We start from the raw sequence: 19,837 nt of genomic DNA, 5'->3' as shown, positions 1-19,837 counted from the left end.
GCACCGGGGCCTCCCACTCCTCTTTCTATTCTGGTTAGAGCCAGTTTGCGCTGTTCTGTGAAGGGAGTAGTACACAGCGTTGTATGAGATCTTCAGTTTCTTGGCAATTTCTCACACAGAAAGCCTTAATTTCTCAGAACCAAATTAGACTGACGAGTTTCAGAAGAACGTTATTTGTTTCTGTCCATTTTGAGCCTGTAATCGAACCCACAAATGCTGATGCTCCAGATCCTCAACTAGTCTAAAGAAGGCCAGTTTTATTCCTTCTTTAATCAGTACAACAGTTTTCAGCTGTGCTAACATAATTGCAAAAGGGTTTTCTAATGATCAATTAGCCTTTTAAAATGATAAACTTGGATTAGCTAGCACAGCGTGCCATTGGAACACAGGAGTGATGGTTGCTGATAATGGACCTCTGTACGCCTATGTAGATATTCCATAAAAAATCAGCCGTTTCCAGCTACAACAGTCATATACAACATTAACAATGTCTACACTGTATTTCTGATCAATTTGATGTTATTTTAATGGGCAGAAATGTGCTTTTCTTTCAAAAACAAGGACATTTCTAGGTGACCCCAGACTTTTGAACGGTAGTGTAAATATATGTAGCCTATTTAAAGGAAGAGAAGCTCAGGCCTACAGTAACTCCAGAGAGATGGAGATTCGCTCGTGACAAGCTACAACCCCCACATGCATTTCTTTATGTCAGATGGCTACTGCATCTGTTATACAGACATAGACTTACAGAGGGAGAGTAATTCGTCCATTTTCTACCTGAATATTTTGTATTTAGATGAGCATTATATTGTTAGATTCTAGGAGTTACTCTGGTAGGGCTGAAACAGTCTTCCTCACCTCAAGTTCAACTGTGGGAGTCAGTTGGAGGTCCGGTGCGCGCTGCCTTCGTATCATAGACCTGCAGTAGCTAACGCTTAATAATAGACACACCATAACAAACCTTCACAAACGTTTCTAAACTATATTAGGGTAATATAAAAAGTCAAGCCATAGTTTATTAGGAAAATACAAGCAGAAGATCAAATGTAAACCAGAAAAAAATGTCATTAAAAAAAGAAATTCCCGTGCCCCAAAAAAAAGGTTGACAACCTATTTTCAACCCCCCCCCCCCCAGTAAATGTTGATCTGTCCCTTAGTATTTTCAACCCCCCCCACCCCCCAGTAAATGTTGATCTGTCCCTTAGTATTTTCAACCCCCCCCCCCCCAAGTAAACGTTGATCTGTCCCTTAGTATTTTCAACCCCCACCCCCAGTAAACGTTGATCTGTCCCTTAGTATTTTCAACCCCCCCCCCCCCCCCCCAGTAAACGTTGATCTGTCCCTTAGTATTTTCAACCCCCCCCCCCCAGTAAACGTTGATCTGTCCCTTAGTATTTTCAACCCCCACCCCCAGTAAACGTTGATCTGTCCCTTAGTATTTTCAACCCCCCCCCCCCCCCAGTAAATGTTGATCTGTCCCTTAGTATTTTCAACCCCCCCCCCCCAGTAAATGTTGATCTGTCCCTTAGTATTTTCAACCCCCCCCCCCCAGTAAATGTTGATCTGTCCCTTAGTATTTTCAACCCCCCCCCCCAGTAAATGTTGATCTGTCCCTTAGTATTTTCAACCCCCCCCCCCCAGTAAATGTTGATCTGTCCCCTAGTTTGCCTGTGTGTAGTTTTAGCATATCAACCAGCTGGGAAACATAAGCTGTCACTATATACTCACTTTTTACTCAGTAATAAAGTTGTAAATGACAGATTATGACTGATACTTATTTCCAGCTAAGAGAAGTTAGTGATGCTGAAACCAAACTCATGTCAGTTATGGAAAAGGCTCGGTAATGACTCATCTGACAATAGACTGTCAGATTAACACGTTTATATCATTTATTCTGACAATAATAGACTGTCAGATTAACACAGTTATATCATTTAATCTGACAATAATAGACTGTCAGATTAACACGTTTATATCATTTAATCTGACAATAGACAGTCTTTGTCAAATTAACAAATGTATATAATGGAATCCATCACAAGGGGGTTGATTTACTCGCAGCTCGTTGGAGCAGAAACTCTCTACACAGTTGTGATTTCAACTGTAGCTTCATCCTTTCCATGAAGGGAGGATGTTTAGTTCAGTTATTTTCATTCTGTTGTGTGTCTGTATCACACCTGTTTCTGAGAAACTCACCACTTCCTGCCCACACAGAGAGGACGTTTCCATGATGCTCTGCAGCGCTGCAGTGCATCGTGGGTGTCATGGCCTATACACTCAAGTGGAACAGTTATATCTGACCCAGATATGGTTTATCTGGCTCTGATCATATTTCCCTCTGAGTCAAAAGGAAGGTTCAGACTACATTCTCAGCAGTTCAACACTTTGACTTGATGTCTGCAAGTTTAATGGCTGTATATAAGTTAGAAATGGTCCGTTTTGCAAAATACATTTATGGTCTGGGGGAGCAACAGTGTGGTGATTATCACATAGCTGTATTTCTACCTTATAACAGGAAATTGATGCTGCCGTCGCATAGAAGAGTGGGGGTGGTGTGTGTTAGTGGTTGTTGTGAAACTGAGCCCTGGAGCCGTGCAGCTCTGCAGGGGTGGAGGGAGAGAGAGAGAGACAGCCGAGGAGAGGATGTGGTGACGGAGAGAGAACGCGCTGAAGCACAGGCAGGATGCTGAGAAACAGCCTTCCATCTCACCACAACCTTACCCAACCCACACTGGGCAACACACACCTGCAGCTTTGCAATCTCCTCTCTCATCTCCTCTCCTCTCCTCTCCTCTCCTCTCCTCTCCTCTCCTCTCCTCTCCTCTCCTCTCCTCTCCTCTCCTCTCCTCTCCTCTCCTCTCCTCTCCTCTCCTCTCCTCTCCTCTCCTCTCCTCTCCTCTCCTCTGCTCTGCTCTGCTCTGCTCTGCTCTGCTCTGCTCTCCTCCTCCCCTCTCTTTTCCTACCCAACCCACACTGTGAAACACACACCTGCAGCTTTGCAATCTCCTCTCTCCTCTCCTCTCCTCTCCTCTCCTCTCCTCTCCTCTCCTCTCCTCTCCCCTCCTCAAACACAAGTCACAGATAATGTTCCATTTCTATGTCAACTGGCATAACAAGGCCCAGAGAGCTTTCTGAGTCACATGTTGTCACCGTCACATACACAGCTGTTTGTTCAATCTGTTGTAAAGAAATGACAAGTAGAGTAGTCTCTCTTGTTCAGTGTTTTGCTGTTCATTCTACTTTTCCATGTAGTGTTGTGGAAGAGGTTTCTGAGACTGCTATAGCTCCATCTCTGATGACTGTAATAGAGTCCTATAGCTCCATGATGACTGTAATAGAGTCCTATAGCTCCATGATGACTGTAATAGAGTCCTATAGCTCCATGATGACTGTAATAGAGTCCTATAGCTCCATGATGACTGTAATAGAGTCCTATAGCTCCATGATGACTGTAATAGAGTCCTATAGCTCCATCTCTGATGACTGTAATAGAGTCCTATAGCTCCATGATGACTGTAATAGAGTCCTATAGCTCCATGATGACTGTAATAGAGTCATATAGCTCCATGATGACTGTAATAGAGTCCTATAGCTCCATGATGACTGTAATAGAGTCCTATAGCTCCATGATGACTGTAATAGAGTCCTATAGCTCCATCTCTGATGACTGTAATAGAGTCCTATAGCTCCATGATGACTGTAATAGAGTCCTATAGCTCTATCTCTAATGACTGTAATAGAGTCCTATAGCTCCATGATGACTGTAATAGAGTCCTATAGCTCCATGATGACTGTAATAGAGTCCTATAGCTCCATGATGACTGTAATAGAGTCCTATAGCTCCATGATGACTGTAATAGAGTCCTATAGCTCCATCTCTGATGACTGTAATAGAGTCCTATAGCTCTATCTCTAATGACTGTAATAGAGTCCTATAGCTCCATGATGACTGTAATAGAGTCCTATAGCTCCATCTCTGATGACTGTAATAGAGTCCTATAGCTCCATCTCTCATGACTGTAATAGAGAGTCCTATAGCTCCATGATGACTGTAATAGAGTCCTATAGCTCCATGATGACTGTAATAGAGTCCTATAGCTCCATCTCTGATGACTGTAATAGAGAGTCCTATAGCTCCATGATGACTGTAATAGAGTCCTATAGCTCCATGATGACTGTAATAGAGTCCTATAGCTCCATGATGACTGTAATAGAGTCCTATAGCTCCATGATGACTGTACTAGAGTCCTATAGCTCCATCTCTCATGACTGTAATAGAGAGTCCTATAGCTCCATGATGACTGTAATAGAGTCCTATAGCTCCATGATGACTGTAATAGAGTCCTATAGCTCCATCTCTGATGACTGTAATAGAGTCCTATAGCTCCATCTCTCATGACTGTAATAGAGAGTCCTATAGCACCATGATGACTGTAATAGAGTCCTATAGCTCCATGATGACTGTAATAGAGTCCTATAGCTCCATGATGACTGTAATAGAGTCCTATAGCTCCATGATGACTGTAATAGAGTCCTATAGCTCCATGATGACTGTAATAGAGTCCTATAGCTCCATGATGACTGTAATAGAGTCCTATAGCTCCATCTCTGATGACTGCAATAGCAATGGAACATGTAGAAGAAGATGGTACCTATAATCACTGACTAAATAGCTAACCTGGGTCCCCGTATGGATTTAGCCTGGGTCCCAGTCTAGATTTAGCCTGGGTCCCAGTCTGGATTTAGCCTGGGTCCCCGTCTGGATTTAGCCTGGGTCCCCGTCTGGATTTAGCCTGGGTCCCTGTCTGGATTTAGCCTGGGTCCCCGTCTGGATTTACACTGGGTCCATTGACAGTGTGTGGAGCTGTGACATTCTGTCTCTTGGTGTCTTAATGATGGTGTGGAGCTGTGACATTCTGTCTCTTGGTGTATTAATGATGGTGTGGAGCTGTGACATTCTGTCTCTTGGTGTATTAATGATGGTGTGGAGCTGTGACATTCTGTCTCTTGGTGTATTAATGATGGTGTGGAGCTGTGACATTCTGTCTCTTGGTGTATTAATGATGGTGTGGAGCTGTGACATTCTGTCTCTTGGTGTCTTAATGATGGTGTGGAGCTGTGACATTCTGTCTCTTGGTGTATTAATGATGGTGTGGAGCTGTGACATTCTGTCTCTTGGTGTATTAATGATGGTGTGGAGCTGTGACATTCTGTCTCTTGGTGTATTAATGATGGTGAGGAGCTGTGACATTCTGTCTCTTGGTGTATTAATGATGGTGTGGAGCTGTGACATTCTGTCTCTTGGTGTATTAATGATGGTGTGGAGCTGTGACATTCTGTCTCTTGGTGTCTTAATGATGGTGTGGAGCTGTGACATTCTGTCTCTTGGTGTATTAATGATGGTGTGGAGCTGTGACATTCTGTCTCTTGGTGTATTAATGATGGTGTGGAGCTCTGACATTATGTCTCTTGGTGTATTAATGATGGTGTGGAGCTGTGACATTCTGTCTCTTGGTGTATTAATGATTGGTTGTGGAGCTGTGACATTCTGTCTCTTGGTGTATTAATGATGGTGTGGAGCTGTGACATTCTGTCTCTTGGTGTATTAATGATGGTGTGGAGCTGTGACATTCTGTCTCTTGGTGTATTAATGATGGTGTGGAGCTGTGACATTCTGTCTCTTGGTGTCTTAATGATGGTGTGGAGCTGTGACATTCTGTCTCTTGGTGTATTAATGAGTCTTAATGATGGTGTGGAGCTGTGACATTCTGTCTCTTGGTGTATTAATGATGGTGTGGAGCTGTGACATTCTGTCTCTTGGTGTATTAATGATGGTGTGGAGCTGTGACATTCTGTCTGTTGGTGTATTAATGATGGTGTGGAGCTGTGACATTCTGTCTCTTGGTGTATTAATGATGGTGAGGAGCTGTGACATTCTGTCTCTTGGTGTATTAATGATGGTGTGGAGCTGTGACATTCTGTCTCTTGGTGTATTAATGATGGTGTGGAGCTGTGACATTCTGTCCCTTGGTGTATTAATGATGGTGTGGAGCTCTGACATTATGTCTCTTGGTGTATTAATGATGGTGTGGAGCTGTGACATTCTGTCTCTTGGTGTCTTAATGATGGTGTGGAGCTGTGACATTCTGTCTCTTGGTGTATTAATGATGGTGTGGAGCTGTGACATTCTGTCTCTTGGTGTATTAATGATGGTGTGGAGCTGTGACATTCTGTCTCTTGGTGTATTAATGATGGTGTGGAGCTGTGACATTCTGTCTCTTGGTGTATTAATGATGGTGTGGAGCTGTGACATTATGTCTCTTGGTGTATTAATGATGGTGTGGAGCTGTGACATTCTGTCTCTTGGTGTATTAATGATGGTGTGGAGCTGTGACATTCTGTCTCTTGGTGTATTAATGATGGTGTGGTGCTGTGACATTCTGTCTCTTGGTGTATTAATGATGGTGTGGAGCTGTGACATTCTGTCTCTTGGTGTATTAATGATGGTGTGGAGCTGTGACATTCTGTCTCTTGGTGTCTTAATGATGGTGTGGAGCTGTGACATTCTGTCTCTTGGTGTATTAATGATGGTGTGGAGCTGTGACATTCTGTCTCTTGGTGTATTAATGATGGTGTGGAGCTCTGACATTATGTCTCTTGGTGTATTAATGATGGTGTGGAGCTGTGACATTCTGTCTCTTGGTGTATTAATGATTGGTTGTGGAGCTGTGACATTCTGTCTCTTGGTGTATTAATGATGGTGTGGAGCTGTGACATTCTGTCTCTTGGTGTATTAATGATGGTGTGGAGCTGTGACATTCTGTCTCTTGGTGTATTAATGATGGTGTGGAGCTGTGACATTCTGTCTCTTGGTGTCTTAATGATGGTGTGGAGCTGTGACATTCTTTCTCTTGGTGTATTAATGAGTCTTAATGATGGTGTGGAGCTGTGACATTCTGTCTCTTGGTGTATTAATGATGGTGTGGAGCTGTGACATTCTGTCTCTTGGTGTATTAATGATGGTGTGGAGCTGTGACATTCTGTCTCTTGGTGTATTAATGATGGTGTGGAGCTCTGACATTATGTCTCTTGGTGTATTAATGATGGTGTGGAGCTGTGACATTCTGTCTCTTGGTGTATTAATGATTGGTTGTGGAGCTGTGACATTCTGTCTCTTGGTGTATTAATGATGGTGTGGAGCTGTGACATTCTGTCTCTTGGTGTATTAATGATGGTGTGGAGCTGTGACATTCTGTCTCTTGGTGTATTAATGATGGTGTGGAGCTGTGACATTCTGTCTCTTGGTGTCTTAATGATGGTGTGGAGCTGTGACATTCTTTCTCTTGGTGTATTAATGAGTCTTAATGATGGTGTGGAGCTGTGACATTCTGTCTCTTGGTGTATTAATGATGGTGTGGAGCTGTGACATTCTGTCTCTTGGTGTATTAATGATGGTGTGGAGCTGTGACATTCTGTCTCTTGGTGTATTAATGATGGTGTGGAGCTGTGACATTCTGTCTCTTGGTGTATTAATGATGGTGAGGAGCTGTGACATTCTGTCTCTTGGTGTATTAATGATGGTGTGGAGCTGTGACATTCTGTCTCTTGGTGTATTAATGATGGTGTGGAGCTGTGACATTCTGTCCCTTGGTGTATTAATGATGGTGTGGAGCTCTGACATTATGTCTCTTGGTGTATTAATGATGGTTTGGAGCTGTGACATTCTGTCTCTTGGTGTATTAATGATTGGTTGTGGAGCTGTGACATTCTGTCTCTTGGTGTATTAATGATGGTGTGGAGCTGTGACATTCTGTCTCTTGGTGTATTAATGATGGTGTGGAGCTGTGACATTATGTCTCTTGGTGTATTAATGATGGTGTGGAGCTGTGACATTCTGTCTCTTGGTGTCTTAATGATGGTGTGGAGCTGTGACATTCTGTCTCTTGGTGTATTAATGAGTCTTAATGATGGTGTGGAGCTGTGACATTCTGTCTCTTGGTGTATTAATGATGGTGTGGAGCTGTGACATTCTGTCTCTTGGTGTATTAATGATGGTGTGGAGCTGTGACATTCTGTCTGTTGGTGTATTAATGATGGTGTGGAGCTGTGACATTCTGTCTCTTGGTGTATTAATGATGGTGAGGAGCTGTGACATTCTGTCTCTTGGTGTATTAATGATGGTGTGGAGCTGTGACATTCTGTCTCTTGGTGTATTAATGATGGTGTGGAGCTGTGACATTCTGTCCCTTGGTGTATTAATGAGTCTTAATGATGGTGTGGAGCTGTGACATTCTGTCTCTTGGTGTATTAATGATGGTGTGGAGCTGTGACATTCTGTCTCTTGGTGTATTAATGATGGTGTGGAGCTGTGACATTCTGTCTCTTGGTGTATTAATGATGGTGTGGAGCTGTGACATTCTGTCTCTTGGTGTATTAATGATGGTGTGGAGCTGTGACATTCTGTCTCTTGGTGTATTAATGATGGTGTGGAGCTGTGACATTCTGTCTCTTGGTGTATTAATGAGTCTTAATGATGGTGTGGAGCTGTGACATTCTGTCTCTTGGTGTCTTAATGATGGTGTGGAGCTGTGACATTCTGTCTCTTGGTGTATTAATGATGGTGTGAAGCTGTGACATTCTGTCTCTTGGTGTATTAATGATGGTGTGGAGCTGTGACATTCTGTCTCTTGGTGTATTAATGATGGTGTGGAGCTGTGACATTCTGTCTCTTGGTGTATTAATGATGGTGTGGAGCTGTGACATTCTGTCTCTTGGTGTATTAATGATGGTGTGGAGCTGTGACATTCTGTCTCTTGGTGTATTAATGATGGTGTGGAGCTGTGACATTCTGTCTCTTGGTGTATTAATGATGGTGTGGAGCTGTGACATTCTGTCTCTTGGTGTATTAATGATGGTGTGGAGCTGTGACATTCTGTCTCTTGGTGTCTTAATGATGGTGTGGAGCTGTGACATTCTGTCTCTTGGTGTATTAATGATGGTGTGGAGCTGTGACATTCTGTCTCTTGGTGTCTTAATGATGGTGTGGAGCTGTGACATTCTGTCTCTTGGTGTATTAATGATGGTGTGGAGCTGTGACATTCTGTCTCTTGGTGTATTAATGATGGTGTGGAGCTGTGACATTATGTCTCTTGGTGTATTAATGATGGTGTGGAGCTGTGACATTCTGTCTCTTGGTGTATTAATGATGGTGTGGTGCTGTGACATTCTGTCTCTTGGTGTATTAATGATGGTGTGGAGCTGTGACATTCTGTCTCTTGGTGTCTTAATGATGGTGTGGAGCTGTGACATTCTGTCTCTTGGTGTATTAATGATGGTGTGGAGCTGTGACATTCTGTCTCTTGGTGTATTAATGATGGTGTGGAGCTGTGACATTATGTCTCTTGGTGTATTAATGATGGTGTGGAGCTGTGACATTCTGTCTCTTGGTGTATTAATGATGGTGTGGAGCTGTGACATTCTGTCCCTTGGTGTATTAATGAGTCTTAATGATGGTGTGGAGCTGTGACATTCTGTCTCTTGGTGTATTAATGATGGTGTGGAGCTGTGACATTCTGTCTCTTGGTGTATTAATGATGGTGTGGAGCTGTGACATTCTGTCTCTTGGTGTATTAATGATGGTGTGGAGCTGTGACATTCTGTCTCTTGGTGTATTAATGATGGTGTGGAGCTGTGACATTCTGTCTCTTGGTGTATTAATGATGGTGTGGAGCTGTGACATTCTGTCTCTTGGTGTCTTAATGATGGTGTGGAGCTGTGACATTCTTTCTCTTGGTGTATTAATGAGTCTTAATGATGGTGTGGAGCTGTGACATTCTGTCTCTTGGTGTATTAATGATGGTGTGGAGCTGTGACATTCTGTCTCTTGGTGTATTAATGATGGTGTGGAGCTGTGACATTCTGTCTCTTGGTGTATTAATGATGGTGTGGAGCTGTGACATTCTGTCTCTTGGTGTATTAATGATGGTGTGGAGCTGTGACATTCTGTCTCTTGGTGTATTAATGATGGTGTGGAGCTGTGACATTCTGTCTCTTGGTGTCTTAATGATGGTGTGGAGCTGTGACATTCTGTCTCTTGGTGTATTAATGAGTCTTAATGATGGTGTGGAGCTGTGACATTCTGTCTCTTGGTGTCTTAATGATGGTGTGGAGCTGTGACATTCTGTCTCTTGGTGTATTAATGATGGTGTGAAGCTGTGACATTCTGTCTCTTGGTGTATTAATGATGGTGTGGAGCTGTGACATTCTGTCTCTTGGTGTATTAATGATGGTGTGGAGCTGTGACATTCTGTCTCTTGGTGTATTAATGATGGTGTGGAGCTGTGACATTCTGTCTCTTGGTGTATTAATGATGGTGTGGAGCTGTGACATTCTGTCTCTTGGTGTATTAATGATGGTGTGGAGCTGTGACATTCTGTCTCTTGGTGTATTAATGATGGTGTGGAGCTGTGACATTCTGTCTCTTGGTGTATTAATGATGGTGTGGAGCTGTGACATTCTATCTCTTGGTGTATTAATGATGGTGTGGAGCTGTGACATTCTGTCTCTTGGTGTCTTAATGATGGTGTGGAGCTGTGACATTCTGTCTCTTGGTGTATTAATGATGGTGTGGAGCTGTGACATTCTGTCTCTTGGTGTCTTAATGATGGTGTGGAGCTGTGACATTCTGTCTCTTGGTGTATTAATGATGGTGTGGAGCTGTGACATTCTGTCTCTTGGTGTATTAATGATGGTGTGGAGCTGTGACATTATGTCTCTTGGTGTATTAATGATGGTGTGGAGCTGTGACATTCTGTCTCTTGGTGTATTAATGATGGTGTGGTGCTGTGACATTCTGTCTCTTGGTGTATTAATGATGGTGTGGAGCTGTGACATTCTGTCTCTTGGTGTCTTAATGATGGTGTGGAGCTGTGACATTCTGTCTCTTGGTGTATTAATGATGGTGTGGAGCTGTGACATTCTGTCTCTTGGTGTATTAATGATGGTGTGGAGCTGTGACATTATGTCTCTTGGTGTATTAATGATGGTGTGGAGCTGTGACATTCTGTCTCTTGGTGTATTAATGATGGTGTGGAGCTGTGACATTCTGTCCCTTGGTGTATTAATGAGTCTTAATGATGGTGTGGAGCTGTGACATTCTGTCTCTTGGTGTATTAATGATGGTGTGGAGCTGTGACATTCTGTCTCTTGGTGTATTAATGATGGTGTGGAGCTGTGACATTCTGTCTCTTGGTGTATTAATGATGGTGTGGAGCTGTGACATTCTGTCTCTTGGTGTATTAATGATGGTGTGGAGCTGTGACATTCTGTCTCTTGGTGTATTAATGATGGTGTGGAGCTGTGACATTCTGTCTCTTGGTGTATTAATGAGTCTTAATGATGGTGTGGAGCTGTGACATTCTGTCTCTTGGTGTCTTAATGATGGTGTGGAGCTGTGACATTCTGTCTCTTGGTGTATTAATGATGGTGTGAAGCTGTGACATTCTGTCTCTTGGTGTATTAATGATGGTGTGGAGCTGTGACATTCTGTCTCTTGGTGTATTAATGATGGTGTGGAGCTGTGACATTCTGTCTCTTGGTGTATTAATGATGGTGTGGAGCTGTGACATTCTGTCTCTTGGTGTATTAATGATGGTGTGGAGCTGTGACATTCTGTCTCTTGGTGTATTAATGATGGTGTGGAGCTGTGACATTCTGTCTCTTGGTGTATTAATGATGGTGTGGAGCTGTGACATTCTGTCTCTTGGTGTATTAATGATGGTGTGGAGCTGTGACATTCTGTCTCTTGGTGTATTAATGATGGTGTGGAGCTGTGACATTCTGTCTCTTGGTGTATTAATGATGGTGTGGAGCTGTGACATTCTGTCTCTTGGTGTATTAATGATGGTGTGGTGCTGTGACATTCTGTCTCTTGGTGTATTAATGATGGTGTGGAGCTGTGACATTCTGTCTCTTGGTGTATTAATGATGGTGTGGAGCTGTGACATTCTGTCTCTTGGTGTCTTACTGTTTGGTTGTGTTGGTGGGTTTTGTACAGAGCCCTGTCTGATCTGTCATACTGTGGGTTCTGGCAGTACAGTACCAGACAGACCTGAAAGCAGATTGCTCCAGACCCAGTCCATCTGACTCCAGGATCATCCCCTGGTCTATTGACCCTGAACCCATCTACACTGACTGGGTCCACAATCCCTGCTCCTACTGGTGTGAACAGCACTCTAACCCCCTCTACAGCGGTCCAGCGGTACTGATTAAGAAAACACAACAAATATTTCAACGCTTCCTGATCATGATCTGTATCATCATAAATAGGGCACTCTAGGTCCTGTCCAAAATAGGGCACTCTATTCCCTATAGGGCCTGGTCCAAAATAGGGCACTATATTCCCTATAGGGCCTGGTCCATAGGGCCTGGTCCAAAATAGGGCACTCTATTCCCTATAGGCCCTGGTCCAAAATAGGGCACTCTATTCCCTATAGGCCCTGGTCCAAAATAGGGCACTCTAATCCCTATAGGCTCTGAGGAGAGATTACAACCAGTTAACTAATGGAGGGTTAAACTAGACTAGTGTTATAGTATATAGATGTCTGGGGTCCCTGAGGAGAGATTACAACCAGTTAACTAATGGAGGGTTTAACTAGACTAGTGTTATAGTATATAGATGTCTGGGGGTCCCTGAGGAGAGATTACAACCAGTTAACTAATGGATGGTTAAACTAGACTAGTGTTATAGTATATAGTTGTCTGGGTGCCCTGAGGAGAGATTACAACCAGTGATTTAATGGAGGGTTAAACTTACACTTCCATTGAAGCATCAGGAGGAAGAGAAGAGTGGGGCGACTTCATGACTGGTTCCTGAACAAATGATTTGAGTGGAAAATACAGGTGTCACCACATTCTAAAACCCCATCTCCAAGTCACACTGAGGTGGGTGTTCACACTGTCTCAGGTTTAGCCTGACCTCTAGTGGTTATGAGTGGTACTACACCTGTCTCAGGTTTAGTATGTCCTCTAGTGGTTATGAGTGGTACTACACCAGTCTCAGGTTTAGCCTGACCTCTAGTGGTTATGAGTGGTACTACACCAGTCTCAGGTTTAGTATGTCCTCTAGTGGTTATGAGTGGTACTACACCTGTCTCAGGTTTAGCATGTCCTCTAGTGGTTATGAGTGGTACTACACCCGTCTCAGGTTTAGTATGCCCTCTAGTGGTTATGAGCGGTACTACACCAGTCTCAGGTTTAGCATGTCCTCTAGTGGTTATGAGTGGTAGTCCACCAGTCTCAGGTTTAGCCTGACCTCTAGTGGTTATGAGTGGTACTACACCAGTCTCAGGTTTAGCATGTCCTCTAGTGGTTATGAGTGGTACTACACCAGTCTCAGGTTTAGTATGTCCTCTAGTGGTTATGAGTGGTACTACACCAGTCTCAGGTTTAGCATGTCCTCTAGTGGTTATGAGTGGTACTACACCAGTCTCAGGTTTAGTATGTCCTCTAGTGGTTATGAGTGGTACTACACCAGTCTCAGGTTTAGCATGACCTCTAGTGGTTATGAGTGGTACTACACCAGTCTCAGGTTTAGCATGACCTCTAGTGGTTATGAGTGGTACTACACCAGTCTCAGGTTTAGTATGTCCTCTAGTGGTTATGAGTGGTACTACACCTGTCTCAGGTTTAGCATGTCCTCTAGTGGTTATGAGTGGTACTACACCCGTCTCAGGTTTAGTATGCCCTCTAGTGGTTATGAGCGGTACTACACCAGTCTCAGGTTTAGCATGTCCTCTAGTGGTTATGAGTGGTAGTCCACCAGTCTCAGGTTTAGCCTGACCTCTAGTGGTTATGAGTGGTACTACACCAGTCTCAGGATTAGTATGTCCTCTAGTGGTTATGAGTGGTACTACACCAGTCTCAGGTTTAGCATGACCTCTAGTGGTTATGAGTGGTAGTACACCAGTCTCAGGTTTAGCATGTCCTCTAGTGGTTATGAGTGGTACTACACCAGTCTCAGGTTTAGCATGTCCTCTAGTGGTTATGAGTGGTAGTACACCAGTCTCAGGTTTAGCATGACCTCTAGTGGTTATGAGTGGTACTACACCAGTCTCAGGTTTAGTATGTCCTCTAGTGGTTATGAGTGGTAGTCAAAATGAGCCTATTTGCATACTACCACTCTATAACTCACCTGGACCAGCCCACGTTGACCCAAGACACCACTATATAACTCACCTGGACCAGCCCACGTTGACCCCAGACACCAAAATATAACTCACCTGGACCAGCCCACGTTAACCCCAGACACCACTATATAACTCACCTGGACCAGCCCACGTTGACCCCAGACACCACTATATAACTCACCTGGACCAGCCCACGTTGACCCCAGACACCAAAATATAACTCACCTGGACCAGCCCAAGTTAACCCCAGACACCACTATATAACTCACCTGGACCAGCCCACGTTGACCCCAGACACCACTATATAACTCACCTGGACCAGCCCACGTTGACCCGACACAAAAAATAAATTTGTGGAGTGGTTGAAAAACAAGTTTTAATGACTGCAACCTAAGTGTATGTAAACTTCTGACTTCAACTGTACATAATAATGTCTCTGGGGTCTTTTTTAAAATTGTATTTTGTATTCCATTTTTATTTCTACAGTGTGGGACACCACTGAGGCTAGGGTCTGTGTCAACATGAACATACAATAAATACAAGATTAATAAAATAAAAAACTCTCACTACACTTTATATACAAAAGTATGTGGACACCCTTTCAAACTAGTGAATTCTGCTATTTCAGCCACACCCGTTGCTGACAGGTGTATAAAATCGAGCACACAGCCATGAAATCTCCATAGACAAACATAGGCAGTAGAATGACCTTACTGAAGAGCTCAGTGACTTTCAACGTGGCACCGTCATTGGATGCCACCTTTCCAACAAGTCAGTTTGTCAAATGTCTGCCCTGCTAGAGCTGGCCCAGTGAACTGTAAGTGCTGTTATTGTGAAGTGGAAACTTCTAGAAGCAACAACGGCTCAGTCGCTTAGTGGTAGGGCCACACCAGCTCACAGAACGGGAGCGCCGAGTGCTGAAGCACGTAAAAATCGTCTGTTCTCGATTCCAACACACAGATAGACATAGAGACAGACCAACACACAGATAGACATAGAGACAGACCAACACACAGAAAGACATGGAGACAGACCAACACACAGATAGACATAGAGACAGACCAACACACAGACAGATATAGAGACAGGCCAACACACAGATAGACAGAGACAGACCAACACACAGATAGACAGACAGGCCAACACACAGATAGATATAGAGACAGACCAACACACAGACAGACATGGAGACAGACCAACACACAGACAGACATAGAGACAGACCAACACACAGATAGATAGACAGGCCAACACACAGATAGATATAGAGACAGACCAACACACAGACAGACATGGAGACAGACCAACACACAGACAGACATAGAGACAGACCAACACACAGATAGATAGACAGGCCAACACACAGATAGATATAGAGACAGACCAACACACAGACAGACATGGAGACAGGCCAACACACAGATAGATATAGAGACAGACCAACACACAGACAGACATGGAGACAGACCAACACACAGACAGACATAGAGACAGACCAACACACAGACAGACATGGAGACAGGCCAACACACAGACAGATATAGAGACAGACCAACACACAGACAGATATAGAGACAGACCAACACACAGACAGACATGGAGACAGGCCAACACACAGATAGATATAGAGACAGACCAACACACAGATAGATAGACAGGCCAACACACAGATAGATATAGAGACAGACCAACACACAGACAGACATGGAGACAGACCAACACACAGACAGACATAGAGACAGACCAACACACAGATAGATAGACAGGCCAACACACAGATAGATATAGAGACAGACCAACACACAGACAGACATGGAGACAGACCAACACACAGACAGACATGGAGACAGGCCAACACACAGATAGATATAGAGACAGACCAACACACAGATAGAGACAGACCAACACACAGACAGACATAGAGACAGACCAACACACAGATAGATAGACAGGCCAACACACAGATAGATATAGAGACAGACCAACACACAGACAGACATAGAGACAGACCAACACACAGACAGACATGGAGACAGACCAACACACAGACAGACATGGAGACAGACCAACACACAGACAGATATAGAGACAGACCAACACACAGACAGATATAGAGACAGACCAACACACAGACAGACATGGAGACAGACCAACACACAGACAGACATAGAGACAGACCAACACACAGATAGATAGACAGGCCAACACACAGATAGATATAGAGACAGACCAACACACAGACAGACATGGAGACAGACCAACACACAGACAGATATAGAGACAGACCAACACACAGATAGATAGACAGGCCAACACACAGATAGATATAGAGACAGACCAACACACAGACAGACATGGAGACAGGCCAACACACAGATAGATATAGAGACAGACCAACACACAGACAGACATAGAGACAGACCAACACACAGATAGATAGAGACAGGCCAACACACAGATAGATATAGAGACAGACCAACACACAGATAGACAGACAGACCAACACACAGATAGATATAGAGACAGACCAACACACAGACAGACATGGAGACAGACCAACACACAGAGATATAGAGACAGACCAACACACAGATAGAGACAGACCAACACACAGAAAAAGGATGAGCAGACTCTTTATAGGTTGAATGACATATTCGTTTTATTGAATGACACCAGAAAGTCACACAGACACGGCGATGACGATAACATGGACAATAAATATCATCCATCTATGGCACAGCAGAGGTATAGATAAGCACTGTCTCCAACGTTGCCACTGTCAGGTAAACAACATCTGGGATTTTAGCCAAGGTGATAAAGCTATAGGTCGAGCATGTGTGTCGCTGTGTGAGAGAGGTATCTGTGTTAGAGCAGTGTGGCGATAGTGGACTTTGAGGTTGGTATATACAGTATTTGCGTGTGTGTGTGTGTGTGTGTGTGTGTGTGTGTGTGTGTGTGTGTGTGTGTGTGTGTGTGTGTGTGTGTGTGTGTGTGTGTGTGTGTGTGTGTGTGTGTGTATGAAGTGAGCTCTAAAAGTATTGGGACGGTGACACAATACTCCAGCACTTTGGATTTGAAACGATACAATGACTATGAGGTTAAAGTGCAGAGCGTTTGTGAAATGTCTATATGTTGCATGTGTGTATTAAAGTAGTAAAAAGTTAAGTATTTTGTCCCATATTCCTAGTGCGCAATGATGACATTAAGCTGGTGACTCTACAAACGTGGAGGTATTTGCTGTTTGTTTTGGTTTTGTTACAGATTATTTTGTGCCTTATAGAAATGAACGGTAAATAATGTAATTTTGGTGTCACTTTTATTGTAAATAAGAATATAATATGTTTCTAAACACTTCTACATTGATGTGGATGCTACCATGGTTACGGATAGTCCTGAATGAATCGTAAATAATGATGAGTTAGAAAGTTACAGACACACAACTACCACGACATGCCATTACAATAACAGGGGGAGGTTAGCATTTCATATCATATCCCCCACGACATGCTAACCTCTCACCATTACAATAACAGGGGGAGGTTAGCATTTATATCATACCCCCAAGACATGCTAACCTCTCACCATTACAATAACAGGGGGAGGTTAGCATTTATATCATACCCCCAAGACATGCTAACCTCTCACCATTACAATAACAGGGGGAGGTTAGCATTTCATATCATACCCCCAAGACATGCTAACCTCTCACCATTACAATAACAGGGGGAGGTTAGCATTTCATATCATACCCCCAAGACATGCTAACCTCTCACCATTACAATAACAGGGGAGGTTAGCATTTTATATCATACCCCCCACGACATGCTAACCTCTCACCATTACAATAACAGGGGGAGGTTAGCATTTTATATCATACCCCCAAGACATGCTAACCTCTCACCATTACAATAACAGGGGGAGGTTAGCATTTATATCATACCCTCAAGACATGCTAACCTCTCACCATTACAATAACAGGGGAGGTTAGCATGTTATATCATACCCCCAAGACATGCTAACCTCTCACCATTACAATAACAGGGGAGGTTAGCATTTTATATCATACCCCCAAGACATGCTAACTTCTCACCATTACAATAACAGGGGAGGTTAGCATTTTATATCATACCCCCAAGACATGCTAACCTCTCACCATTACAATAACAGGGGAGGTTAGCATTTTATATCATACCCCCAAGACATGCTAACCTCTCACCATTACAATAACAGGGGAGGTTAGCATTTTATATCATACCTCCAAGACATGCTAACTTCTCACCATTACAAGGGAGGGATTATGATATTTGTGGCTCATAGTCATTGTATCGTTTCAAATCCAAAGTGCTGGAATACAGAGCCAAAACAACAGCAAATGTGTCACTGTCCCAATACTGTTGGAGATCACTGTATATGTCCTGTAAACATGTGTGTGTGTGTGTGTGTGTGTGTGTAAGTCTGTCTTTGATCCGTGGTATGTTGTTAAGCTTCCTTAACACTGGCTCATCTCAGCTTCCTTCTCAGGGTTAAAGCGTCACCTAGCCAGGTGGCTGGCTGTGGGCGGGGCAGCGCGTGGGCGGGGCAGCGCGGGCGGGGCAGCGGGCGGAGGCAGCAAGGGTGGGCGGGGCTAGACGCCCCCGGTCGGTCCTCGGGTTCTTACCTCGCTGCAGGGTGGGTGTGCAGGACGCCGTAAGGGGCGGGGTGGCGGACATGGACTCTGGCCCGGTGGGCGTGGTCTGCAGCACTGGTCCCCTGGCGCCCTCCGGTTGAGCCCCTGGAGCTGCCACGCTGCACCGGCAAGACCCTGCTCATGTCCTGACCTGTTCCCGGCTGGCTGGGTCGACTCAGCGGAATCGTCTGGATTGATTGGCTACTGGGTCGGCTCATCTGGTTGACCTGGGCACCGGGGCACGTCCTTTGGCACTCGGCATGCGTCAGGAAGTTGTTGTTGTTGCCGTGGCAGCCGCCGTACCAGAAGTGGGAGCACTTGGCGGCGGTGACGTCGTAGAAGTATCGGCCCGTCCAGCCACTGCAGGAGCCTGCTGCCTTGGGCAGAGAACAGGTGGTTCTGGGAACTACAGAGGGGAGAAACAGGAAGACATTTGACACTTCTCTCCTTTTTAGTACCAGCGTCCATTAGAACATCAACAAATGAACAAAAACAAAAGGTGGTAGGAGAAAGTGTAAAAGGTACAATAGGTTTTTCATGTTTTATACTTAATATAATGTCATATTCAAGGCACACCAATAACGAATTAACAATAACGAGCGAAACCGCGACTGTCAGTCTTTCTATCGAGCAGAGACCCCTCTCCCTTCCTCACCGCACCTATTCTCTCTTCCCTTCACCCTCCCCCCGTTCCCTTCTCCCTCCTCCCCTCTCCCTTCCTCACCGCACCTATTCTCTCTTCCCTTCACCCTCCCCCCGTTCCCTTCTCCCTCCTCCCCTCTCCCTTCCTCACCGCACCTATTCTCTCTTCCCTTCACCCTCCCCCCGTTCCCTTCTCCCTCCTCCCCTCTCCCTTCCTCACCGCACCTATTCTCTCTTCCCTTCACCCTCCCCCCGTTCCCTTCTCCCTCCTCCCCTCTCCCTTCCTCACCGCACCTATTCTCTCTTCCCTTCACCCTCCCCCCGTTCCCTTCTCCCTCCTCCC

At 44.3% G+C, this 19,837-nt stretch overlaps 1 protein-coding gene across 2 annotated transcripts in view; it reads right to left on the bottom strand.

Annotated features, from left to right (window-relative positions):
- Positions 1–16,819: 16,819 nt before the first annotated feature.
- Positions 16,820–19,837, bottom strand: part of LOC139563637 (papilin-like) — a 76,444-nt gene continuing 73,426 nt past the window's right edge. For both annotated transcript variants that reach the window (XM_071382476.1, XM_071382477.1), the window contains one exon: positions 16,820–19,258. In XM_071382476.1, the coding sequence (XP_071238577.1) occupies positions 18,840–19,258 (419 nt within the window). In that variant the 3' untranslated portion in view covers positions 16,820–18,839. The remainder of the gene's footprint in view (positions 19,259–19,837) is intronic.

Source organism: Salvelinus alpinus, chromosome 34 (genome assembly GCF_045679555.1).
Source record: "Salvelinus alpinus chromosome 34, SLU_Salpinus.1, whole genome shotgun sequence".
Lineage (NCBI taxonomy): Eukaryota > Metazoa > Chordata > Actinopteri > Salmoniformes > Salmonidae > Salvelinus > Salvelinus alpinus.
The sequence above is the reverse complement of the archived record's forward strand: the minus strand, read 5'-3'. Positions and strand labels throughout refer to the sequence as shown.